Source organism: Vidua macroura, chromosome 2 (assembly GCF_024509145.1).
Source record: "Vidua macroura isolate BioBank_ID:100142 chromosome 2, ASM2450914v1, whole genome shotgun sequence".
NCBI lineage: Eukaryota > Metazoa > Chordata > Aves > Passeriformes > Viduidae > Vidua > Vidua macroura.
The window spans coordinates 62797012-62824425 of NC_071572.1; the positions used below are offsets into that span (position 1 = coordinate 62797012).

At 39.1% G+C, this 27414-nt stretch overlaps 1 protein-coding gene across 3 annotated transcripts; it reads left to right on the forward strand.

Moving 5' to 3' along the window:
- The first annotated feature begins 7751 nt into the window (after window positions 1–7751).
- HJURP (Holliday junction recognition protein) lies at window positions 7752–27191 on the forward strand. 3 transcript variants are annotated; one of them, XM_053971993.1, is made up of 13 exons: window positions 7752–8028; window positions 8848–8914; window positions 10682–10746; window positions 11709–11736; window positions 15453–15499; window positions 16088–16127; window positions 19094–19152; window positions 20309–20407; window positions 21149–21209; window positions 22116–23707; window positions 24204–24267; window positions 24427–24514; window positions 26562–27191. In XM_053971993.1, exons 1-13 carry the CDS (start codon window positions 7948–7950, stop codon window positions 26605–26607), a joined length of 2337 nt encoding a protein of 778 aa, XP_053827968.1. In that variant the 5' UTR covers window positions 7752–7947; the 3' UTR covers window positions 26608–27191. The 3 variants fall into 3 exon arrangements, with proteins under 3 accessions (XP_053827968.1, XP_053827969.1, XP_053827970.1); XM_053971995.1 differs by lacking the exon at window positions 15453–15499 and having other exon boundaries at window positions 7938–8028; XM_053971994.1 differs by lacking the exons at window positions 15453–15499; window positions 16088–16127 and having other exon boundaries at window positions 7753–8028.
- The last annotated feature ends 223 nt before the right edge of the window (window positions 27192–27414 follow it).

Sequence of the window (27414 nt, forward strand, 5' to 3'; positions counted from 1 at the left end):
GATCGGCTGTTGTTTCTCCACACACTGCTAATCCACGTAATCCTTTAAAACACAGAAAAAAAAGGTACAACCCCTTCACAAGCACCTCCTTTGCTCCCTCCCAGCACCCATCTTCTTGCTGAGATGGTCTTACCCCCCACTTCACAGTATTGGTCTTTTTGACCTTACCAGACATCCTCTAATGAACAGAAGGAATGTCTAAGCAAATAAATGTTAACCTCATGTATCATAAGAGTACGGCAGAAAATGCAATGCTTTTGTTTTCTTTCTGAATTATTTGATTTAATTGTGTCAAAAAGCAAACTGAATCTTTAACTGAGCATATTGGGTTAAGTTACAGGGAGCACGACACTCATCTTGTCAAAGCAGCACAATAAACAGACATACAGCTCAGAGTTACACAAAAGGCACTAGGGGTGCTGGATGATGGGAAGGACCACGGTGTAACAGTTTAGACTGGGAACATGTCCTCAAATGGGGCATTTCCAAGCACAGGTTCCATTACAAAGCACTGTACTGGCTTGTGTAGAGGGTGTACAGCTGGAGCTAGGGGTACTGTACTATGAATCCATGAGCTTGAGATGCAGGATTGGATAAGTGAATGTAGGCAAGGTGCCTCAGGACACCACAGCTCTGCAGAGCCCTGTGCTCTGGACTGGCTACTTTGGCTGTTTCCTTCCCAGATAAATCACAAGAATAATTAGTTTATAACTTTTTGTTGGTTTTGTGTTGCTTATTGGTATTTTCTCAAATAGGAAGATGCTGTTCCTTCTTCTTGCCTTGAGAAAAGAGCCTACATACATCCATACTGTGTGCATCTGTTAATGGTTCAAGATTTTCAAGGTTTTCCCTGTTCCTCTTGACCTTGCTCCTAATTGTATCTACCTGCACCCAAGCCACCTCCACTAATGCATCACATGTTTTTATTTTCTACCTAGCACTTGCTGCTAGGTCTTTTATCCCTTTTGATTTTTTTTTTTTTTGCACTCTAATTTTTCAGCAACCTTCACACAGACACTGTCATAATTTTCAAGTATTCTTCGTGTATGAAATTTTGTTTCACTGCCTTGAGGAGATCTCACAGAAGGCAACTGAAGGGTGGGGGCAGAAAGAGGAAGGACAGAAATTCAGAACTCCAGGTACCAATGCAACTGTCCTTTGCATCTCAGAATTGACAGGCCAGACAAAGAAACTTGAAGCCTATGAGCCCAGACAGGTTTAGCTCCTCATTTGCAGTTCACAGTCATCAGGAGACAGAGACCATCAGGACATATCTGTAAAACTATGCTGCCCACCGACCCTGTAGCCATAAATTCCTACAAGCTTTGCAATGGGGGAAGGATTCACAGCACACCCTTTTTTGGGTAGGAAATAAGTCAATTTTACAACACATAGGTATACATACCACATAACTCTGCCTTAGCCAGGTACCTGCTATACAAAAATACCTGAGAACACAGCAGCACGTTTGAGGACTTCCTGGTGTGTAGAGAAGGTGCCCATGCCCTGTGTTACTTTACCATCCCTGCTAATGCTGCGGTCTCAGTTATTTAGAAGTCACTGAAATACTGCTGCCCTGGCTACATTCACATCTCCCTTTGTAGGACAGACCCAGCAACACTTGACTTCCATAAAGATTGCCACAGATGTAAGAGAAGCAGAGGATTGAAAGGGGAAGGGAAATAGTAGCTCAGACATAGCTCTATTCTGGTTTTGTTCTCCACAGCAGTGAGCTTAGCTTAGAAAAGTGTTAGTCTTCACAACTAGAGCCCAGAAAAACAATTTCCTGTTTTATCCTGGCAAACACTTGTTCTGCTCTTTAACCCCATGGACCCTCTATACCCAGACACTGCCAAAGCACCTTTGCCATTCTGAACACAGCCTTTTACTCCCTGCACACAGTAGTTCTCTCAGCCAATTGTAAATGCTTATAAGCAGTTTTCTAATTAAGTCATAGACACATCCTTGTAATGAAACAAATCTTTTCTAGCTGAGGAATCATTTGAGTTTCATCTGATTTGAGGGACCAGGCATATGTTGTTCAATCATGAAGACCAAATATTCACTTCAACAACACTTCAAGTGTTAGCCAACCTTGTGGGCTAACACTGGCTTGCCCAGCCCTTTGTTAAACAATTGCAAATGAGAAACATTCATGAAATCACAGCTTGTTTGTGTGCAACTTGTACACTTGGTGCAGAATGCACTGTGTATAAATCTCAGCTAAATCACTTGCAACGAATAATTCCACCATTCAGTACAGATGCTAAGCAGTGGAAGCTTACAGAACATTATGGAAATGTATCTTCCATCCTCAGGAGATGGGAGTATTTTAATTCCTGGCACTGAAGGCAGGCTTGAATGAGAATATGATTAAATTTTTATAACTGCTCAATGTTTTGTTGGCTGAATCAATATTCTTTTCAATAAGCCCTTGGCCTGTTCCAGAAACACAGCCAATATTTGTTGTTCAGTAAATGGGGTTTTATTCTTCATTCCCACTGATCTGATCAACAGAATGACATTGATCACAATGAGTAATGTGTTCAAACATTTTAAAACAATTTAATCAGCTCATGCAGGACAGAGGTTAGGTAGCAGTGATGATTACAGCACATATTTTAGTGATCTCTGTTACAGATGAATGTGCTTTTATATCACCTCCAGTGCACCTGACTGCAATCATCCATTTGTGCAAGCTGGCAGGAACGAATGGATTCACATGCAGTTGTTGCTTCCTTTCCTTCAAAGGCAGATTGAAAGGGACATGACAAGCAGCTGTGCATGCCTCAGGAGGGTCAGCATCCAGGGGGGAGATGCTGAGCCTTCCATATTGAAGTGTGTGGGAGCACCCAGGTGAATTCGCTATGATTAGTTAGATGTTAATACTGTCAAGCAGGGGGATGCTAATCCAGAATTTAGGGTGCACTTATAGTCTGTTCACCGATGTGCCAACAGCACGTGCACAACCCTGGGCAAATCACTTAACTCAGCGCCTTGGGTTTTCTGTCTATCAAGGCAAGGTTAATAATTCTTGCCATGTTTTGTGAAGCAGTTTGATACCTATGCAAAAGAGGCATGATATGACCGTGGAGTTGTGGCATTTGTTCAGCACATTGGTGACACTCAGTTCTTTGCCAACCCAAGCTCATTCCTTTTCAAGGAAATTATCATCCTTTGCTTCAATGGTAATACAATTCTATTAGATCAGATTTCTGAGCTTTGTACCCAGAGTCCTAAATGATTAAAAATTACTTTTGTTCTCACTTCTGCATTCCCACGTGAGATAGAAAAAGGATTGACCATTTCTTGGTGATTGTTGTCCTAGTAATTGCTTATTCCTCTATCCACAGACTGAGTGGTTGAGCTTGGAACCTATCTTTATAAATAAGCTGGTAGTCAGACATACGTCAGTGATCAGAAGGCTTCAGAAATAACTAGGTTATACAGCAGAAATAACCTGCTGTTGGTTGAGTCTTGCCAGCAGCCAAGCATCCACATGCACCCCAGGACAGGGGAGAGAACAGGAAGAGAAAATGTAAGAAAACTGAGGAGTCAAGATAAAGACACTTAAGTAAGTGACAGAAGGGGGAAACCAATCCTATGAGAACTAAGTGATGCAAAAGCAATGACTCACTATTTCCCATAAGAGAAGTCTCCAAGTCATGGCCAACCTGAAAGAAAAAAACCTCTCATCTTCTTCTTTCTCTACCCCAGGTTTTATTGCTGAGCATAACGTAGTACAACATGGAACATCCCTTTGCTCAATTCAGGTTCAGATGTCTTATTTAGTCTCCTCCTAATTTCTTGCACAGGTCCAGCCTACTCATACTCACTGGAGTGCAGGAGGAGCAGCACAGTGGGGAAAAAAGCAAAAGCCTTGTGTTTGCAATCACTGCTCAGCAATAGCCACACAATTACTGTCTTATCAGCATCACCTTCTTTAGCCACAAACCCAAAACTTAGCACCAAAGGGCTGCTAGGAAGAGTTAGCTTCATCCTGGCCAGATCCAGTAGATCAGAACCAAAAAATGAAAATAGTGAAGTCCCATTCTGGCAGAGGAATGATTAGACTGGAACTAATAAAATTGCTCCCAAATAAAATTACACGTGCTCTTGACAACTGGGGGCAGTACAAAGCCTTCAGAAAACAAGGGATCCAGTCAGTGCAGCCTTAGAGCCAGCTCCAAATGTGCTTCCAGCAAGACTGCACACAATTTTCAGAAACAGGGAAATTATAGAAATAATGTTATTTATCCCAGGACTGTGTTTGGAAGATCAGTGACATTGTTGACGTGACAAGCAAGATTTTTGATGCCTTCCTGATGGCTAAGTGTGGTTGGTTTTTTGTTTTCTTTTCTTTCATGCTTTATATAAGCAGAGTTATGGAGTGCCTGGGTGTGTTTAATTATGATAAGATTTGGAAACATTTGTCTGTGTAACAGACACTCATGCAGGGACTGCCTTATGTGAAGAAACTAATTTATGACTTTGGTTGGAGTAGTAAGTAAGGAGGAGTAAAACAGCACTTTCCCTCCCACCTCCCAGAGAGCAGGGAAGGCCAGGCTCCTTTGCAGAGGGAATGATACAAAGTGCCTGCTGAAGAACCTGGCCCGTGTTGACTCTTTTTACTGTGGAGTTTTCCTGGGATGCTCACACTTCCCTTCTCCACAGCTCTCCCGCATGCCTACAACTACTCCTCCCTCCACTCTCCTCAGGGTTTTTTTCTTTTACAGACTCTGAATTTCTAATTATATTCACTGCCTTAACACAAGCTGAGCTGTGCAAGGCTTTCTGGAAAAGAGCAGTTATTTTATGCTTTCATACTTCCTTGTACAAAGAGAGAGAGCAGCATGCAATCCCAAAGGAATATACTGAAGAGAGAGGAGTTTGTCATTTCAATAGTCAATGTGATGTTTTGGCTGTATCTGAAGATCAACATTTACAGAAAATAGATGTGTAAATTGCCTTTTATATGGTCTTCAGAGGTTGCTTTCAGAAAATTATTTATTATTCCAGATGCCTAAGCAGTCAAGGATACAGACTGGAAAGAGTTCAGAGCATGATAGTAAAAATGATCACTTAGTGCAGATGTTTTGATTTTTTTTTTTTTTTTAAAGTGATAAATGGATAAAGGGATAAAATACAGCTTGAGGCTGAGCTAAATGATGAGCTGGGGAGGACACAGGCCTCTCCAAATATGAATAAACACCATTAATAAAATAATAACACATAGCAGCAAACCATAGGGTAAACAATGACACACTCAACTCAGAGCTACAAATTATACTTCTACAAGTCAAACTAATCAAAGGATAGTTGAAGTTAAATCTTCTGTCATACATTTCTGCAGAGACGTACTTAACAGAATGGCAGAAGATGTAGAGCTTGGACAGAACAGAGGATGAGCTTCTGGTGTTACACAAGCACCAAAGGAGTTTTCTTCTTGAAATGTCTGTTTCTGTATCATATTAATACATTATTTTTTCTAGCAAAAAATGGCACAATGTTCACTGTTTACTTATTACTATGTAAACAGTGAACATTGTGCCACTTTCTTTCGTTTGTCAACAGTTTGATCCACAATCTTGCTTTGCATTCGACATAAATTCACCCAAGCATTAGCCAATCTTTGTTGACTTTGTAGTTCTTAAGGTCATGCAGTTTAAAATTTTTTGGATACACCTTATCAAATATACCAGTTACTGCTGGTTTAGGACAGTTTCCATGCACAGCTGCTGAATGTCAGTCTCATTTTCTTGTATGGGTGGTAGAAGAAATCTTTTGCACTTGAGTGCTCCTGTCACTCTACAGAAGTGTACCATGAATTCAAAACAGACAAAAGTAACTTCTGGATAAAACTGAAATAACTGGACCATACCCTTGTTTTCCTAGGTTGATGATTACCTCACATACAAAATAAGTCAGGGGCTACTTCTGTTATTTAGGCTGCGAAGTGAGTGAGTCCTAAGCTAGGAAATGTCAGAGGAAAGTAATTAATCTCATCCTGTATGTGCACTGTATTTCAGCCTTAAGTTATCAAAGCACTGCAAGGGGTGCAAAGCACCATGAAGGCCATGACAACTCTAAACCTGCCAGTGAAAAAACAGAGACATTCTGATGCTTCTTTTTTTCCCCACAAGTGATTAGCATTTTGAAAGTTAGAAGTATTGAATAGTTAGTTACCTGTTATTTCCTTTTATCCTTCTCTAAGTAAATGTGGGGCTCCAGGTCTCATTCTCTGCACATCATGTAAAGCTGGCCCTGAGTATGTATAGATTTACTTGTCTACTAATAAAATTCCTACTACTATTCAAAACTATCCTGATATTTGACCATGCTGGAAGTATCACAGAAATTATATTTCATCTATTCCAAGGAGTGAAATTAGTAGTATATTTTACCAATGGGAAAGGAAAGATTATTGGCACTTGCTTCAAACTACTGAGTGCTCATCAATTTTGTCAATCTGCGATACAGAGATTCTAATTTATTCAGGGTAGTTACACTTACCCCCCCTTTTTTTTTTTAATCTTAGGAAGTTTATATAAGCTTTGATATATTCAAAGCACGGCTTCTATCAAAGTGAACGTAAAGACAAAGTATTGAGAGCTTCTGCAGATCTACTCCCGGCTGTGTATCAAGAAAATAAAGAACATAGAATTAGATGGTTCTCAGTGAGATTCTGGTTTTTTTTAAGATGATTTATCCTGCAGTCACCCTGGTGGAAATACAGTGACAAATGTAGGAGTGGGACCTGTTGTGTCACCTTGGAATTACCACATTCATCTTTTCCTGCAAGCTGAAATTAACACTTCAGTACTCTTTTAGGTGGCTTGCTCAGCACACACACGTGATTTAACCAATGAGAGCAGTATTTCATGAAGTGCTGGCAGAAAAATCATACCCTGAAAATGGTAAGGCCTTAATGAAGAACCAGAAAAAGGGTAAGACCTGCCAGAAACAGGGTAAGACCTTAGGGCAGATCTTGTCAGCTGCGAAAACTTCAAATCATACTAGTAAGAATGCTTAAATGTGGATCAAAGATGTATTTTTCTGAAGTCCCACCGTTTAAAAAATAAAATTTAATACAAGCAAATAATAAGTAAGCAAAAGATCAGTTTTTTTAAAATAAGGGATTACAAAAAATGCATCTGTCTTTACATTACCAAAATGGCTAATGTTTTTGTAATGGGAGGTTCCAGAGACTTTGATGTGTTGATGGTATTTTACTTTTTTAAAAAATCTTTATTTATAGAAAACCAATGGTTACTTGAAGAATATTGGGAAGGAACGGAATGGTATCCAAAACAGCAGTGCCAATGGGCAGGTAACGCTTTGGCTTTGCCAGTTCCACTCCTCACCAGAGGCCTGCAGCCTTCAGGAAGTAGCTGGGGAGCGATTGGGGAGGGCGTGACCGCCGGCCACTGAACGCCAAATTCCCCAGCTCCGATCCCTGTGGCCGTCTGTGTCGAATCCGACAGAGACACAACACACTGTAAATCTCGGCCAGGAGCTGCGCAGGCCGGAGCGCGCTCCGAGGCGCCGCCTTCTCCTGCGGCGGCGCGTCCAGCCAGTGGGACACAGGCCTTGTGCCCAGGCAGCGCTGTGCACCGCAGCCAATGGGAGACCGCGGCCGGCCGCTGCTGCCGGCCCCGCAGCCAATGGGAGACCACGGCCAGCCGATGTTGACAGGTGGAACAGTGCCCGCGCCACGCCCAAGGCCAGGACTCGGAGGCGGAGTGATCGGGCATGCAGCAGCGCCAGCAACCAATCAGAATACAAAGCCCGTCCGCCGCGGAATCCCATTGGTTACAGCGCCAGAACTGATTTGAACAACAACCAATCGGAGGCAGCGAGGGGGTGGCGCGCGCGATTTGAATCGGGGTAGCGGCCCGTCGCAGTGTGCAGAGTGAGTCCGATTGGCGGCGAGAGTAGTCCTTCAGCATGGACAGCGAGGCGATGCAGGAAGGGCTGCACCGCAGCAAGGCTCGCTTCCTGGCATCTATGAGCCGAATAATTGAGCAGGTGAGCTATGGGACCGGGGTGGCCATGCGTTCCGGGCGCCGTCCTGAGGCGCTCGGGGAAGCGGGGCCTGAGAGCAGCCCTCTGTGCTGGGGCGCGCACTGCTGTGCCTTGGCAGGAGCGGGCCGGCAAGAGCCGGCTCCCGGAATACAGCCGCAGGACGGACACCTGGGGCTGACCGCGCTGGATACGCGACTTAGTCACAAGTGCGAGCTGACTTCATAGTGTCCTTAACCCCGATTAGCTTGCGCTAGATGGGGGGTTTTCAATGAAACTACAGGAAGTGGGGGACTCCATCCGTGAATCCTTCTCCTTGGGAGCCGTTCTATATTTAAGGTGTGGGAATACTCCTCCCTGCACAGACACGCGTTTATCTCGGGATGCGGGCTTTCCCGTTCGGAATATGTTTTGTGCTGCTGCCGGGCTAAATCGGGCTCTAGAAGGATCTTCTCGGCTAGTGGCACATCGGATATTTTTACATGTCATGAGCTGCTGGTCTTAGCTGGGGACTGCTTTTAGTTTGGGTGACACTCACAGAGAGCGACTTAATTGCATTTTAAAACTCACTGAAGCCCTGTTTTAGCAGTGGCTGGCTTATGCCTTAGGTTGAATTGCTTGCACACATGCTTAAAATACACCGGTTTCCTCTAGGAGTTAATATTTCCAGATTGCTGACTTCTAGCTTTAGCCAATAAAACAACATACTGATAACTTCATGTTTAGCATAAAACAAAAAATTGTCCTAAAAACAATACATAAAACAGACATTAAAGACATTACTTTGATAATTTGTTCTAATATTTAATGCTTCTTTTTATTTAGTACAACCAGCCTTTCGAGGATGATATACTTGTGTCCATATACACTCTCACCTATGATACAACTGAAGGTAAGATCTCCTTAAAGCTACAATATTTCCATATTGTGCGTGTGGACTTAGTAAAGCATACATGTGTTGGCAGCTACAGAATATTTAAGTGTGACAGATACTGAATTTTGTTCACTAAGGTATGACATTTCATATGTAGACTTTAGTATAATACCAAGAGCTTACTCCTATGCGCACTTTTAGTCTATTGCATGCCCCATTTTAGACAAGACAATGCTTATTCTAAAAGTTCAGGATAAAAAAACAGGTAATTTTTGGATGACATGAAGGAAGAAAAATCAAAATGGAAAAGACTTTGAGGAAGCAAAGGAAGGGAGACATTAGGAGGAGTTGATCTGCATGAATGGATTCTGTATTTTCATCTTCACTTAATATTCTGAATTCTGCTCTGAGAAATTGCTGCTATGCCAAACATCAGGGTGCAGTAGGTAGACATTCTCTTTACCTTTTCATTGAATGTTCCAATGTGGTTAGCATAAATCTAAACCATGTGGACCCATGACAAGATTTATCCAGTTTTTCATAGTAATTGGTCGATCAGAGTTCTGCAACATTGAAAGGTGGACCCTGTCCGGGCTCTGCGCAGGAGAATTCCTCGCTGTGAAGGCGAGATCCCCTCCGGCTACATTTCGCGCCTTTTTTTCATGCGGGCGCCAGAAAAGAAAAGCCGCCGCCGCCCTTGCCCCTCTGTCCGCAGCACGGCTGGCTACGAGCGGCCAAGAGAATTGAGTTCACTGCGAGCCGTGCCGAGATAGCAGCGGCCCCGGTCGCCGAATCCTGCCGCGCGTTCCGGGCGCTGCTCTCAGCCACGTGGTTGGCTGCTCGCGGTGCCGGACGGGCCCCGCGGCGTGCCCCTGTGGGCTCCGCCGGGAAAGGGAGCAGCCGGCACCCTGGCCGCTCCTTGGAGACCAGGGAGAAAATGAGCTGCTCGCAGTTTTTCTGGGTCTTAAATACATTGTCATCGAGGCATTACCAGCTTCTCTAATGGGCTTAGCAGCATGCTTCTTCTCAGAGCCAGCCAGCGATTAGTTTTGCCAGGCACGGGAGAAGCTTTTAGCAGCTCTTCCCTGAAAATCACTTCTGTGACTGGCCTTCTCCCTCTTCACCAAAAATCAAGCCCTATCAAAATTACCATGAATTGCCACATCAGATTTTATAACTTACTGGAGAGATGGGGGAAGTACCAGTTGTGCACCAAAGGTTTTTACAGACTGGCAGGCTTACATCTCATATACATTATCCATTGGGAGAGGGAGGAAACATTCCTAGAGTACTCTAATAGATGCTGTTACTGTACAGCTTTGGATTTGTAAAGGTTTTGTTATGCTTTTGGGTTAGTGGGCTCTGTTCAATATGGAATGAATATGGATCTCAGTCCTGAAGAGCCTTAATTATGGCTTTAACTAACCTCAGATGCCATGGAGTCTGCCTTCATCGACTAAAATCTAGAAACTAAAATCATTTACCTTTTTTTCCTGTCTTGGTAGAATATGGGTGTGTAATGCTCTTTGGATTGTAGCTCAGTCTTGTTAGACTCAGCATGTGATTATCTTTTTTGTCTTGCCTGACTTCTCAGCTTGAATTACCATATTCTTCTGGTTTGTTTTCCTTTAAATTTTTATTTCAGCAAATGTGGTGGCAGACAGTTCAGATTTGCTAATGCTTTGTTAGTCTGTAATAAGTTGTTCCTAAATGTTTGTTAGAGTGATATTCAGTATAGATGGTGTTATAATATGTAGTACTACTGTTGCTTTTTGTTTTTTCTAGGACCAAAACGGTGGGACAAAGTATCCTGCAAAGATGTTAGAAAATGGAAAGAAACACTATTTGAGGTATTTAATAATACAGTCCTACCATGCAGCCAAAATACAGTAATATTTTGTTATGGATGTAAAGATAGATAGGATTATATTCTAATCTTACCTTTGCCATATAATATTTCAGAGGTATTGAAGAGGTCAACATCTGCTTTGAAATGGAGTTTTAGAGTAGTTTAAGATTTTTTTTTTTTTTATGCTTTAGGCTAAAATAGATGACCATTTATCAGTGGTTAGCACCACTAGTCAACCTGGAGAAAATTTTTTTTTCAATTGCTTTCTGTTGGGAAGGTCTAGTTTATGGAACTCATCAGAATGTTTTCAGTGCAGTTAATGCATTGAATCAATTTATCTTTGTTCAGGTAATCAGCTCTTTGATTCCCCAGGGGTTTCTGGTTTCATCTTTAGTTGCTTTTTTCCTTCCTTGTGAAACAATGCCAGATTAATTAAAGAATCTTTGCAGTCTCACTAGTCAGTGTGTCAGGTAAACCCATGGCCTGTATGACGTGCCTTGGCAGTTAACCCAGAAGCTATTCTGAACTGCACAGAGTGAGGGTATGAGGAATGAAATTCAGACTGAGCGAACAAGAGTGCCTTTAATGGAGACCAAAAAGAGGCTGTATTTAGGGTTCCCTTTCCACTCCTGGTAATACCTCGTGCACAAAGCATTGCTGCACAAGTTTCCTGACCAAATCCATAAGAGACTGTGAGGGAAATTCTCTGTCTTAGCCTCTTATGTGGGCCAGGGTATGTTCTTGCAGTGACTTCAGCAGCAACAGTAAGGGAAAGAGTGAACGATCAGGTAAGTTTTACCAGGCACTTGTGGCTTTTCTGGTCAGGCCAGGGCAAACCTGAGCAAATTGAATGGTTTTGTAGTTGTGGGCTATACTAAAGTAAATAAAGACAATGGTTAAAATTATTTTGCTTTTCTTTGATTATTCTGATTTTTTGATTATTCTTTTTTTTTTCTATTGCAGCACAAGAGTCAAAGACCAAAGAACACAGGTAATGTTTGTTTAATAAAAAAAAATCCTGTTATAAATTATCTTAAGCCAAGAGTCTTGGCTTAAAGGAAGGTATTCAGGTTCATGCTAAACCCTTTAGGCTACTCATTGGGCTTTGTGTGGGAAACTGTCTAATAAGTCATCAATACTTCCGTTCAAGGATTCAGAAATGTAATTTAAAATGTTTAAGATTAAATATATTATATTTCATGGTGCTATCATAACAAGTTGATTAAAATAGGCACCCCTTCTCAATTAATCAAAGAGTTTTTTGTTGTATTTGTCAGTTTTGTCAGATAACCATTGAATCTTAAAAATTCCAGGCCTGACTTCCATGCATGTAGTGCTGAAATATGAATGTTGTTAGCTTTTTGAAAATTTCTAGTTAAGTGGGCATGTTAAAAAACATGTACTAAAAGAAACTCATGAGGTTGAATATCCAAAATGTAGCAGCTTCTTCAGTGTACTCAATGAATCAGGATGGCTCCAGGAAAAAGTAGCATACAGCTACTTTATTAGAAATCAAGTTCTAGAATAGAAATCAAAGCACGTCTGTACACCAAAGTGTTAATATGATACTACTTGTGGGGGGATGTGTGACATCTGAACATTTTTTGGAAAAGGAGCTCTGTGTTCCAATAAAATATCTCTGCTGGGATAAATGATGGTGGAGAACATTTTCCAGTGTAGTAGAGTGAATCACACAGAATGACTAGGTTGGAAGGGACCTTCAAAATTATGGAGTCCAAGCTATGCCCTAACACCTCAACTAAACCATGGCACCATATGCCATATGCAGTCTTTTTTTAAACCCATCCAGGGATGGTGATTCCACCACCTCCCCCAGCAGACCATTCCAGTGTTTTATCACTCTTCCTATAAAAAACTTTCTCCTAATAGCCAACCTGTATTTCCCCTGATGTAGCATGAGACTGTGTCCTCTGGTTCTGTGGGTTGCTGCCTGGAGAAAGAGACCAACCCCCACCTGACTACAACCACCTTTCGGGAAGTTGCAGAGAGTGATAATGTCACCCCTCAGTCCTTTTCTCCTGGCTAAACAACCCCAGCTCCCTCAGTCATTTCTCTCAGGGCTTGTGTTTCAAGCCCCTCACCAGCCTTATTGCCCTTCTCTGGACGTGCTCAAGCGTCTCAAGGTCCTTCCCAAACTGAGGGGCCCAGAACTGGACACAGCACTCAAGGTGTGGCCTCACCAGTGCCAAGTACAGGGGAAGAACGACCTCCCTGCTCCTGCTGGCCACACCATTCCTGACACAGGCCAGGATGCTGCTGGCCTTGGCCACCAGGACACACTGCTGGTTCATATTCGTATACCCCCAGGTCCCTTTCTGCCTGGGCACTGTCCAGCCACACCGTCCCCAGCCTGTAGAATTGCTGGGTGCTATTGTGGCCAAAATGTCACCATGCCACCCTCACTAAGGGAGGGTATGTTGGCCTCTATCCTCTCAAGGTTTTGAAGTGGGATTTTTTTTGTATTATGTTTTGGCTTTCATCTGAGAAACTTGGAGCACCAGAGGACAAAGCACTGCCTAGCACCTCTCTTCCTCCACAGCACTGCCAACAAATTTGTCCATACGGTGGTCAGATACAGGTTTTGAATCAGCCTAAGAAATCTAAATGTAGAGCTGGAAAATAAGGGTCTGGTACAAAAAGTTTCAGATGGTCCCAGTCTTTAGTGGTTGTTCCGTTTGGCTAATGGGGTGGAGTAATAGAAAAATTTTGCTATAGTCTGTTGTAAAACTTGAAGAGAACAAAAGGTCTTTTCAAAGATACAGTACTTGAAGTATTTTACAAGAAGTATTTGGCCAATCTTTGCTAATCTACTTTGAGATCTGAATGTCCTAGAAGCTCTTAAAAAAAAAAAAAGAGGAGTTTACGTGGAGTTCTTTAATGCTAGAAAGTCTTGATCGTATTAATTTAAAGTTCAGTGTACGGCATTACAGATGACCTAGAGAAGGAGGAAAATGGGAGAAATGTGTTTTTGCAACTTCTAATGTTACTTGAGTAAAGTGTCATTTTAAGTCATCCTAGGGAAGAAATTTCTAACTAAATGTTAAAGTTGAGTGAACCGCTTTCTTATAAAAAACAAGCCTGCATAGATTTGTATTTAAGCTTGTATTTATTTATATTTATTCCATAGAAAATAGAATTTCACAGATTTTATCCAGTTTAAGAAAACCATACCTTGCTCTGAGTTTTTCTATTTAAATCACAAAGGCACATGAGTAAACATTTCAACTGTTGTGTTTGCTGTTAGCCTTAAAAAAAAAAAAGGCCACAAAACAAAAACAAACTAACCCATACACCTAAAACCCTCAACCCAAAAAAGATAGTTCTGACTATGGATTATTAAAGGTGATGTACAGATTTTACTCACTTTCTCTTAAGTAGACCTAAGTGTTTTAAATGAAGATACAGAAAGCTTTCTGCTATTACATGTAAGCATTAAACAAATACCTGTAAATGGACCCCTCTCCTTTGAATATGACTAGTGTTGTTTTTTCCAACTCACAGTTCTGAATTTTATTAGATTTGAGCATTAATATTTGGATAGAATGTCCAGCAGCCTCATCAAGTTTTACTGATTCAAATGACAATCCTTTTGAGTGGAGGGCTTTTTTTAATATATATTGCAGCTCTCAATGAGGGAGGGCCAGGTATGTTAAATTTCAGCCTCCCAGAGAAGTGATATTTCCATCATATATATATATATATATATATATATATATATATATATATATAACCTGCCTAATTTTTTTTTCTCTGAGAAGCTTTGTGGAAACAGAATATGCTCTGTGGTGTTTCATAGACTTTGCTCAGTAAGGGATTTCAACTGGACACTACTTTGTTCTTCTAATTCCCTCTGTTCCCAATCCAGCTATCTTTGGAAAAGGCACTGTTCAGCTTCTAAAATAATATGTTGTTAAGGAAGTATTACAATAGTGTTTTGTAAAATCATGAAAATTAATTTCCAGAGACAGTTACAACTTTAAGCCAGAGCCTTCTAGGTATGTGCTTGCTGAATTTTATGAGAGTGATTTTATAGCCACTGGCTGGAAAATTGTGCTTAGAATAATTATCAGTGGTCTGTGTCCAAATTTGAGGGAAGCATGGGGGATTTTTTTTACAGGATTTCTCCTGCACGCTTTATTGGTTTATGCTTTATTTAAGTAAATAACAGAAGAGGGAATACCCGTAATTAACTCTCAGATGATAGCAGGTAGGGTTGACCATGGAGAAAGGTGTCTGACAAATTAGGGCTGAAACTTAAAGTAAAACTTCTTCAATTTCATGCAAAGAAATTCAGAGTAATAGACTTATTTTGGAATAATCAAATGCTGAAGAGACAATTTTGAAAGCTGTTTGAGCCGACCAAGGATATCACACTCGGCTGTAAAAGTAGCACACACCGTGTTAGAAGATATGCACAGGTGCCTTGAACATGAAGCACACAAAACAGGTTTTCTGCACTGTTCAACAGTGATAAAAAGTGTGCTGGAGTACTTTGGTTTGTGTTTCATTATCGTGTGATCGGCCAGAGTGAGTCAGAAAAAGAAACCAATTACTAGAGCCACTGGTGATAGAACATAAATAGAGGGAAAAAGAAAAGAAATTGAGAACAAAAATAACAAGAGAGGCTAAGTATTATAAGAGTAATAGAACTTTTTTTTCCCCCCCTTTCATGCTAAAAAATATCAGAGGAAGAGAGCAGTGATTTTGAAGATGAACACTCAACAGTACACCAGGTATGGGTGCTACATTGCATCTGTTTTGAGGGAGTGTTCCAGGCCAGGCTGGGTGAGGCTTGGAGCAATCTGGCCATCACAGAGGGGTTGGTACGAGATGAACTTTAAGGTCCCTTCCAACCCCAACCATCTTATGTCAGCCTCTTTGGGAAAATGTATTTATGGAGTCACAAGCTAAGAAATCATTTATGAGCAGGTGGTCCTGTATCATGATATCTGTACTGGATTTCAGTTGAATTACTAGGTTTATTTGAAGGGGGAGAGGGAGAGCAGTTGGATATAGGCTTTTAACCATCAAGTACCTTTTTAGTTAGGCAATATGTGGGTGTAACTTTTTAAAGTATTATTTGTAAAATCTGTGTAGTCTAGAATAGCTTCTTTTGACTCAAAGTAAGTTTGTGTATAGACTTGTTAGTAAAAATGGTGTGATTTGGTCAGAATTTGTGGAATACAACTGGTGGTGTTTGTTTCACCACTACCACCACCCCCCAAAAAAATTGAGCAAGTAGTGAAAGCCGAAAAATTCTATGGACTAATTAAGATAGCTTAAGTTACCAGCTATTGAAATTCCTTTCACGTGCTTTTAAGGAATCTTCTGAGAACTCTGGTGCGGAAATATCTGATACAGGTGGGTTTTTTCACTTACTACTTATCTAACCTTTATTTAACTTTATTTTGAAAGATGCAAATAGCTTTTTCATCACTTTGTAATATAGTAAACTTAGTTTTCATACATGTTCTGTACCCTTTCAGAAGGTAGAGAATAGGAATAGCAAGAGTCTAAGGTATGGGTAGTTCTATGAAATCAATAATTATATTCCTCATTGAAATTTCAGTCCTGATTCCCTGATACATTGAGAGTCAATGTGGAATGTGTTCAACTCTGCTTTCCTAATGAAGGAACAGTGAAATAAAAACCTTGGTCTAGTTGTCAGTAGAAGTTTTATTAGTAGTCAACATAGATACATTAAATATTAGGGGAGTGGTAAACAGAGGTTTGCAGTCAGTTGTAACAATTCTTCAGAAGTGTTTGTAAAGGTCTTGACATCAGTGTCGTGAAGATTTTTAGCAAGGTTTTGACCTTGTATTCCCAAATAATTACTTGATTCTGTTAATTAGTGGGAACTGACTTTGACTTTTTCTTTCATATTTATAGCTGGTATTATCCAACAGTTTTGATTCTTGAGCAAATGAAAACTTCTACTGTTTTTCATAAATTAAGCCGTGGCTAGGCTGTAGCCAGCAGTTAATGGCTGAAAGAGAAGTTGCAGTAGAGGATGGTTAGTTTGGGGTTTAAGTACTCTGGTATTAAATTAGCTTGTTCATCTACATAGCTGCCTCTAAGGCTGACAATTCCTTCCCTGTTGAGGGAAATGTTTCCTACTGTCATTTGAGAGGATAATTTCAAATAAGCCTTGGAATGATACAATAATTTCTGCCAATTTAGAAAGCAGAACATTTTTCTCAACTTGCTCAATGAAGCCTAGGAAAAATATTTCAGAGGCACCCGTAGCTTGGCTTCTGTAAGTTCCTTTGCCTTTTGCGCTTGTGGGATAAATGAGTCAAGTGCTTCAGACTCTGGTTTGTTCATAGCAGCATACAATAAAATTATTATCCCCTTCTCCTCTTACGAATGGTCTGCAAGGAGTCTGGTGACGATTTGTAGAAACCTCTTGTGAGTTCCAGCTATCTCCAAATACAGTAAGATGTAGAATTTAGATTCTTAGGGATATGGGATTGGATTCCTCACATAAAAAATTGAGTGCACTGTGGTGTTTGGGATGTGTGGTGTTTTGGCTTTTGGTTGTTTTGGTGGGTTTTTCCAGGGCTTTTTTTCTTGGTTGGGTTTTGGTGGTTTTTTGATATATAAAAGCTTACCAATAGGGCATACTAACTCAAGAGAAAAAAATATCTCTTTAGCTGTTTTAGCTAAAATTTTAATTTTAGGCAGGTGTTTTCCATTTTTAGTATTCATTCAGAACAATTCACACTTCTCAGTGAAGGCAGAGTTTCTTCCAGGTATTATTCACTATTTTTGTGTTCAAAGTGTGCAGAGCTTGTCTACAGCCGGTAAAAGTTAAGTGGAACAGCTCTCACCTGGGCCTGCAAGTATTAGTCTCTCCTTAATAGGGAAAGTTATTAGGATTACCCTCTTCCTTTCTCAGGAAGTAGCATGGCAGAGTACATCAACAATAACTTGTATATAACAATTACTTGTGTCTACTATCCTATCACAGAAAACGGAATTAATTTGGAGAAAGGGATAAATAAGTTAGGGAATAATAGTGTTTTGGATGCACCTCCCGTGAAATAGCTTTCTGTAATAAAGGTCATTTTTTTGAGAGAAAAAGGTGGAAGTTTTCTTTTTTCCTCTCTGTTCTGCCTTTGAGGTGCAAAGGTGTTACTGAATTTCCCTTTGGACTTTAAAACCAATTTCCGATTTCCTGGAGAAAATACTTTTATTTTTCCGTTCTGTGCCATGGCCTTCTGCTAATTACTGAAGTTCCGGTGATTTGAAAGTATGTTTATACCAGCACGTTGAAAATATACTAAAATTAGTTTTTTGAGGTTTCACATGCAGAAGAATTTTCCACTTGTATACAAACCAACTCATGCTTTGATACAAGCTATTTTTTAATAGTTTATAATTGTTGTGATGGAGTCAACCACTCCTGGACACAGGAGTTGTTCCCTTTATCTCAAGAACTGCCCATTTTTGTAGCAGTCCAGTCTGTTCATCTTGATGAACATTTAGGAAGCAATCTGACAGGTTTGTGCTCAATTATATTGGAGGAAGAAGATTGTATGGCAGAAAGAGTAATAGCAGTTTAAGAGTAGTATGACAAGGCAGTGATGGTGGTAGGTATCATAACGGAGGTTTTTTTCACTCACAATTTCCAATGTTATTCTCCTCTCCTTTTTCCTTCCCTCTCGTGAGTGCTGGGAAATTCAGCTATCAGGGCTGAAATTGCAGTCATGTATTTTATGCTCATGGATGACTGATTTTACCTAATGATGAATTGGAAGGTCTGGCTACATCGAGGAAAAAAGTATTTTCTTGCATTTCATTCACAAAAGCACTCATAGAATACCTAAACCTGAGTTAAAAGATCCAGACTTGTTTTTTCATATTCTCAAGTGTGCCTTATTTCTTATTTTGTGCATCCTAAGGTTGTCTTGACAAGAGGAAGCTACTAAGAGGAAGTGTGATAGGAAGTCCTTGCTATCTTTGTTGGGATATTTAGGAATGTAGTGGGGATTCTGCATTAATGATTAATGAATCCTACAGAGCAACAAAAGAAAGACCTTTAAAAATATTTTGCTCTCTGAAATGTTTAATATAAATCCTAATGAACTGATTGCAAACAAGTTTTCTTTACCTTTCATTGCTCCACTGAAGTCATTTATGAACCAACAAACCATACGTTTCAATTGGAATTGAAATGGAAATGTAATACAGCTAAAAGTTATAGTGTAGAAGACTGTTTTTTAGAATGAAGACAGTGCAGTCAATAACTTGCAGAGTGTGTGTTTAAAAACATTTCTGTTTTGAGCTCAGCTATATTTTATTTAATATTTACCTTCAAATTGCAGGTGAAGAAAGTGGTGACATAGTCTCAGTAGAAAGAAAATTTGAAAGCATTCACCTCCAGGTAAAATTTTGGGTGTCTGATAGAATGTAATGATTCAATAGAAACTATTAATTAATTAACTATTAATTAATTAATTAACTTTTTGACTAGTTTACACATGCCTGATGAGTTGATACAGTCAGCAGAAGACTTGATATAGTCTGCATCTTATTGTACATTTTTTAGCAAGTGAGGGGTTCAATAAACAGTGTCACAAAGACCAATGGCAAGTGATATTATTGTCTTGCTAATACCAGTGGGCCAGTTGCATCAACAGGCAACTCTGAGAAAGGCCTTTATAGGTAAGGAAAAAGAGGAACCAGATGGAGCATAAGGTGAAAACACTTGTAAGAAGTACGGTCGTTCACCTGAGAGTCTAGCATAAATAGGGAACATGATTTAAAACAAACAGTAAATATGAAATAATGGCAGCTGTAACAAAAGCAGCCTGGAATCTTCTCCTGTTGATTCCCAAACTAGACTATGGTCAGGACTAGCCAGAGAATTTACATTGCTGGGGAAAAATATAACACACACTTTGTGTGTGCAGCCATTTTCATCCTGTGTTCTGCTTGCTCAAATAGCATTGCCAAAAATGGGATATACTTTCCTTACTTGTTTAACACAGTGCTGGTGTCCTCTCTCTGACAACAGCTAATACAATCTGCTTCAGAAAGGGACAGTTTTATTAATGAGTTGCCTTTTCTTACAAAATTCTCTTGGATTTCACATTGAGGATTGTTGCTGAGTAGACCTTAATTTGTATGTGAGTTCTCATGGGATTTTAAGAGTACATGTAAAGATTTGCAGCTGTAATTATCAGAGCTTTGTAACCATTTTCCTTTTTTTCTCTTTTCTTTATTTGGGTGGTTTGTTTGTTGGTTTGATTGTTTTTATCAGTGGATCTTTAAGCCAGTGTGTGCTCTTCCCTGAATAAATTTGTTAAATTATTCTTTTTCATACATCTTCGCATGTAGATCCTTCTTGGGATTTGGGGTTTTTTTTTTGGTTTTTGAGGGGGGATTTTTGCCTGAGATGTATACATTAAAAGTAAGTTTATGCTGGTTGCATATCCTCATCTGAAGAATACTTGTTTATTGTAAATCAGAATAATCGTTTTTGGAGTTGCCTGTGCCAGTAATTTCTATGTGTTTTAATAATTTTATTTTCCTCCTAGAATCTGATTGTAGATGATGGACAGATCTTCAAGGAAGAAATAGTTCCAGTGGATGTGATATTACAAGGTGATGAGAGAAATATTCCCAAATGGGTAAAGGTAACATACTTTCCTATTCTAAGTTATTAGTTAGAATTAATTTAACTGCTACCCAGTTAAAGAGCTTTTACTTTATTCTAACACAACTTCTCTGTGGTTCTCCCACTGTTCTTCTGCTTGATGTCTTGGTAGACATTGTAGGATCTTGGTGTTTTGACAGCTCTGATATGTAAAAAACAGCAAATGTTTTACAAATTGGTTTTCACTTTTTTTTTACTTTTATACTTTGATCTTTGAATCCTGATGTGCAGGTTGATCTTTGAGCTGTCTGTTTTCCAAAAAGTCTAAATCTGAGCTACTTGGGGGGAAAAAGAAAGGATTACCTTTGTTTTGATTTGGGGGGTGAGGAAGATCAGAGGTGAAGTGTCATGATACAGGGTACAGCTTCTCTTTTCTGCTGGAGCTGCCAAAAATGTCTAGATTATTCAGGTCTGTGTGTAGATATAGATCCCTGGATAAATTCTTATATTTGAGATAGGGATTAATACATGACACATAATGTGTAAGTTGAAAAAATAATGAATAGCTTTCCAAGAATAAACTGGTAATTCCTAAAACTTCCTACTGAAGTCTTAGACTAGATGTTTTCCACTTTGTCTGAACTTGGGTGAGCCCCTAAAGACCATGACTATGACCAAGAATAGCAAGAGGCAAGGAAGTCACAAGTAAGGTTTTGACGATATCTTTAACAAGCAAAAAGCTCAGAACATTAGTTTAGTTTTTTCTTTCTTTGTTTTTCAGATAAAAACTCCAATTTCGTTGAAAAGCCATCGTTCAACTTCGCCAGGGCAAAAACTGCTTGGTACAATTAAGTCTTTTGTCTGTTGGTCAAATATTAGTTAGAAAAATGTGGTTTCATTAAAATTCAATAGAAAAAATATTTCAGTTCTTGTAAACAAAGGCATTATTTATTCAGCTGAAAATTTCAATCGCCTGGATTTCAAAGGAAATTTAGACATGATTTTGTTTATGGCAAAATCTACTTGGAAAACAGAAAGCAAATAACTTGCGTATATAAATCCAGCTTTTCTCATGCAGCCTCAGGAACAAATATGCATAGTTAGAAAATTCAGCAGCATTAACTGACTGAGAGCAGTGGTTTTTAGTTTTCCTTATTTTAAATTTAAGGCAAGTAATACAGTGGCTTTGGGTCTGCTGGCAACTGGTAGTCAAAGTGATACTTTGCTAGTAAACTTTGTTCAGAACTTTCCAGACTTAGTGCTAGCAAAAGTGTTTTAGTGTAAATATTTTAGGCTTAACATCTACAGAAAACATTATTTTCATCATGGTTTATGAAAGCAAAAGCTGCACTTGTACTAGCCATGTACAAAGCTTTCAAGGGACACAGAAAAAAAGTAACAAAGCCTTTTGTATAAGGCTGTTACTTCTGACCAGGAGTCACAAAACGGCAAAGAAGTCTTCCTCTGCAATGGATATCTGTATATTATGCTACGTTGAATAGTGTGTTTTTTCCAATACATTTAATTTCTTTCCTCTATAATATGTGAATTCCGTGTGGTTAGGAAGTGTATTAATTTTTTATTTTGTAATAATCAGTAAGGTTATCTTAATCATATGCAGTTGGTTTTAAGTCATACAGTATATCATTGGAAATGCCTTAATAGGTTTGGATTTTTTTCTGTCTTCTGTTTTGGTTTTTGACTCACTGTTATTTTTTGTTTGGTTTTTGGTTTTTTTTTTTGAATAGGCAGTCAAGCTGCTGTTTGCAGAAAGAAGCTAGAGTTGTCAAATAAGTGTTCTTCATCCAAATATCCACAGTTACACCATTCTGCTGTTCCCATTTCATCAAATACAATAGCCTCACCCAGGATTCGACCATGTCCAGAACTGAGACCAACTTCATGTGATAGTATCCTTGGAGAATACCAGTCTGCAGATGAGGAATGCTCCTTGAGCAATACAACTCTTGCAGACTTGTATCCAGCAATGGTAGAGATATTTACAAAGCTCATGGCGAAGCATTCTCAGAAAAAAGTGTTGAAGTACATGTTTGGACACCTACGGTCCAAGAAGAGGCATTCTAGAAGACCAAAGCTCAATGTCACTGTAGACAAAATGAGAGGGTTCGGACCCTGTAAACTAAAGAAATCATTTCACAGCATGTGTAGCTGTAGAAGTGAAGACAACCAAAATCCAACTTCTGGAAATGAGAGCAGAGAATTCTGTCATGACAGTTGCCCCATTAGTAATTCATCTGGGCTGGTGCCTTATGCTTATGCTGATAAAAATGAAGTCAAAATGCACTACTCTGACTCAAGTTTAGAACAACATTTGGCATCTGGAAAAAGCCTAGAAATCTGCAAACACACTACTTTTCCTGATGTTATGGATAGAATGGGGGAGACATTTCTAGTTGAAGATGAATTACAGACTACTGCCACACCAAAGCATTCAGAATACAGAGAAATTGAAAAATATTCTTACAAATGTTTCTCAGGACCCAGTTTTATAACATCTACTGCCAGTTCAGATTCAAGAGCATTTTATCTTGTAAAAGAGAATAAGACTCAGAAAACAGACTTTTTTGTTGGTACCTCAGAGTTGTGTTCATCGGCTTGTAGTTCCCATGGCAATAGAAACAATTCTATCCCTATTACAAATTGTTCTCCTGCAAGATCATCATCAAATACTGTGTTCGTATATCCTCAAAAAATAATTTCTGAAAGACAAACTTCTTTCCAGTACAAAGACCCATTTTCCTCCTGGTTCATGAAGCAGAGTCCTTCAAAGAAGCCAGATAAATATGAAGATGCATTTGAGGAACTCTACTACAAAGTGTGTTCTGAAGAATTCCAAAAGCCTTTGACATTGACAAGACCTCTTTTAAACTCACAGAACCTTGAAGAGAAAGGAAGATTAGTGAAGAGTAATTTAAGTGATTCTGGGAGGTCCGCTAAACAGTGTGATATAGAATTTGACAGGCTCTATGAAAAACTGTGTGGGGAGTCTGTTCCAAAATCTCCTGGGCTTCAGACAGCTTCAAATTTCAGGAAATATGAAGAAATACAGATACCTGAAACTGTAAATGCTCTTGTTAAGTCTCCTGTCCGAACTTATTCTGCAATTTCCAGAGTTAAAAGAGGAAATTTTGAAAACCAACTTCCTTGTTCACCAGAAAAGCGACTGAAACTTACACCAGAACATTGTTTTTCTTCAAGGAAATGTCAGGATATTTCCCACAGTAAAAAGGGTAATCTTCAGACAGGTGGCATGGATTTCTTGAGCAAATACAACTGTAGCAGCCCCAGCTCTTTTGCTGATCACAACTGTCATTGTCAGGTATTTAAGGACCTTGGGGGAAAAAAATTGTGCACCTTTAGATATTTGGAGAAGGGCTTAAGAATGGATTAGAGCTGCAAGCTGTTTTAACTAGGGATAGCATACTTCTGGTGCTTTTTGGTCAGTCAGCTTTTACAGCTCTGGGGACTTGGGGATATCAGATCTCCTGGATCCATGTGATGAAGCTCTCTATACTTAATAAATTTGAAATGGTTCTAAATGAAAGTTTTTACTCCATTTTAATAGACAATGTCACTGGAAGAAATGGTCTCAAATAGTGACTCGGTTATGGTGTTGTCCTGAAATGATGAGATTAATTTTATAGATGGACAAGGTGAAACAAAAAAATTAATCTTTATAGGATTTCACAGGAATCATTAAACTTGTTGATTTAAATGAGACACTTATTTCCAAGTTCACAGTCATTTCTTATGAGGCAAGTTGTGAAATCGTATATGTTTTTAATGAATGTTATATGTTGCTGCTTTATTTTCAGGGCTCTGGATCTCATGATTCTTCAGATGAAAGTTTTCTTGGTATTCCTGGCACTTCCCTGCAAGGTTAGTTTCATTAATTCATGCAAGAGTATTTTCTTAAGGAAACTTGCCCATTTAAGTGCTTCCAATGTTTAAATATGCTAATACTTAAACAACATTCTGTAATGTTCATGCTACTCAACATTGCTCTTGCCCTTTTCATCCACTGTTTCTAATCACCAGAATCTGGGACTGCAGGTGCACACTCTGGTTGGCCTGGTGCAATGGAGAATTGCAGCTCTTTCAGAAATGTGAGGAAGTGTCACCCAAGGTAATAATAACCTCTTTTTTAAAGAGATTTCAAAATGAATTCTTACTCCTCTACACCCGTATTAAAGATACAGAGGTGGCATGCATACTTGTAGAGTGGAAATGAGTGTGGGAGAGCCCAAGCTAATCACACCTGCAGACTTGAACACTGAGAGGCAAGTGTGTGTGGTCAAGATTAGCCAGACTCCAGCAAGGAGAGCTGCTGAGCACAAGACCTGGCTTAATGCCTACTGTAATCCTTATCTGGTGTTCATTATAAAGGCAGTTATTATTTTAGATGTGCTATGGAATTGTTTTGATTGTGGCTCTGTGTTTAAGCTGAATGCAGAGGAAGAGGAAGAGAGGAATGCAGCATATTGCCATTTAAAAGGACTTGCAAAAGTTGGCCTCTGTGCAGTTGGGCATCACTACCTGCATTTTGGTTCTGTGTGAACAAGCAGTGCCTCTGTTTGGAATATGTTAGGGGATCCTCTCCTCCTGCAATTATCACTACTGGCAGTGTATTTAGATCTCTGGAAGCAGGACACTCATTTCAGTTCCCTGAATACTGGCTTAAAATGTCTGGTTTTCATAAAAAATAGGTAACTTTTAAGGGAGTATCAAGCTTCAGATCTCTTGGATTGTTAATAACAAGCAGTTAATATTCTAAGGATTTTAAAATCATTAAAAGCTCTCTAAAAAATTCCTAATTTTATTTACCAAAACATTTTTTACATGCTTTTTTGCCATAAGTGTAATTTGTCACCAGACACTATGCTGGCTTCCCAAGCTCAGTCAAGAAATATTTTCACTATGCTTGAGCTCATCATAAGGGTGATACCAACATTAACTGACAGTGTTTGAATTAGAAGTTCAAAGGAAGGCTGAAAGCATTTTCTAAACTACTTGTATGGATAATTTGACCAGAAAAGTTCAATTATGTAAAGAAAAAAGTTTGTTTAAGCAAAGATGGAATTGAAATTTAGAGGCTTGTATTACAAAGACATAAATAAAATATTGATAAATATTATATTTGGATTATTTCTTATATCATGGAAGATTAGAGACAAGCTGATGAGTATGAAAGGACGTTTCTGTGATGTTGAGTATGCCCACTTAGCTGAGCAAAGTTCTTCTCAGGTCTTGGATTTCGTTTTGTTTTTCCTTACTACATCATCCTGTCTCCTTATACAAAACAGCCATTCCTGTAAGATTAGTTACTGTTTTAAAGGAAATGGGTTTTCTTTCTTTAATGCATATAAGTAGAGAAGTCAAGATTTCTGAGTTTTCTTCCAAGTCATATGGAATGAAATCTATTTCTTTCTTCTTTACTTACACAAATACATGTTTGCTGATTTGTAGCCAAAATGGACTGTCAGCTGGAAAGCTTCCTGAGGCATGTGGTGTGATATTTTTAGCTTTCTATGGTTCCCAGCAGTGAAGCTTTTTAATGGCTTCAGATCCCTCAAATGTTTAATGCCTAAGCCATGTGGAAAAATGCTCAATTTTGTAATGAATGGTTGTGAAAAGAAAAGGAATAACGTCTTTCTCTCTGGAACCAGATTGACTTTATCTAGAAGATGATTATGAAAGAGATTTCTGAAAAGGAAATGTTCATCTCTAAGGAACTTTTCTTCAGCTCTGCGTGAACACTGTCCTATAGCTTTACTGCTATATTTAATTGTCACATGTAAACCAAATTAGTTTAAAATAGGTGAGAAAATTTATGCCATTTCTTAAGTAATATGCAAGGTGTTCTCACTTGTCTTTACCTTTTAACTATTTGTGAATACATTTCAGATTGCATTTCAAAGTTTAATGGATATACATAACTTGGATTCATCTAGTGGCACTACTGAGGCATTAAAATGACATAGCATGAAAAGCTTCTGAAAGCACATAGGAAGGCAGACAAGGAGCCCTGCTGCTGTTCACAGTCAAGATATTCAGATACCTTGCTTTGACAATTTGTTTCAATTTCATCCTGTTCATTGGAGTTTCAGCAAATACACTATTTTTTGTCATTTACTCAATCATCTAAAAAAAAGTTTTGGGTTTTTTTTCCCTAGGGTATACAGAAAACTAAGCTACAGTGATGGGAAAGACCAATTGTGATTATCCCTTGGATGACTCTACTTAAAGCTCACCAAGAAGCATTAATGCACTGTTACAGTTTAAAAAAGTTTTATATAGGTTGTGTTTTATTCAGTGTTGTGTTGTTTCTTCTTCCAGGAATCAAGGATGTATGATTATATGTGTAAGCAATACACAACTAGTTCTGGTTTATACTTCCTTGTAGTTCAAATCTTTGGAAAAAGGTTCGTCCCTTTTAACAGGACACTTCTTACTCAATTTATGGCTAAGTTGGAATTTTATATTTGACAGTATTTGTAATAACAGAATGTGATCTCTATTCTTTTTATTTGCTGATAAGCTTTAATTCTTACTGTATTAATAGCAAGGAACAAGCTCATTTACCTAAACTGCTGTTTATTCATGTTTTTTGGATGTATCTGTGCAGACCCAAATCATGGCTATATGCTATGACTTGACTCTGCTGTGCAATGTTAATGTTAAAATTTTCCAGAGTTGATTGTTCAATAAGACTTTATACTTTTTATTAGATTTGATAATTGCATTCTGTGTTTTGACAAAGTTGTACCTGGCACAGTATATGTTCTAAATAAAAAACTGTTCTGAACAAATACCTGTCTTCAACATTTTATTTCACCTATGTGAATTCTCAGGAAGAATTTGTATACCTGCATGAGCAAATCCATGAGAATGAGGTAGAAGGGTCCCACAGGTTTTCACTGCTGTGGCCTTACTTGGCAAGGGGATTGTGTTAGTGGTGTCAGAGCAGGTACTTGCTGTTTTATCAGCACTGTCCCTTGTTAGCTTTCTGAGCTTCCAAAAAGGAAG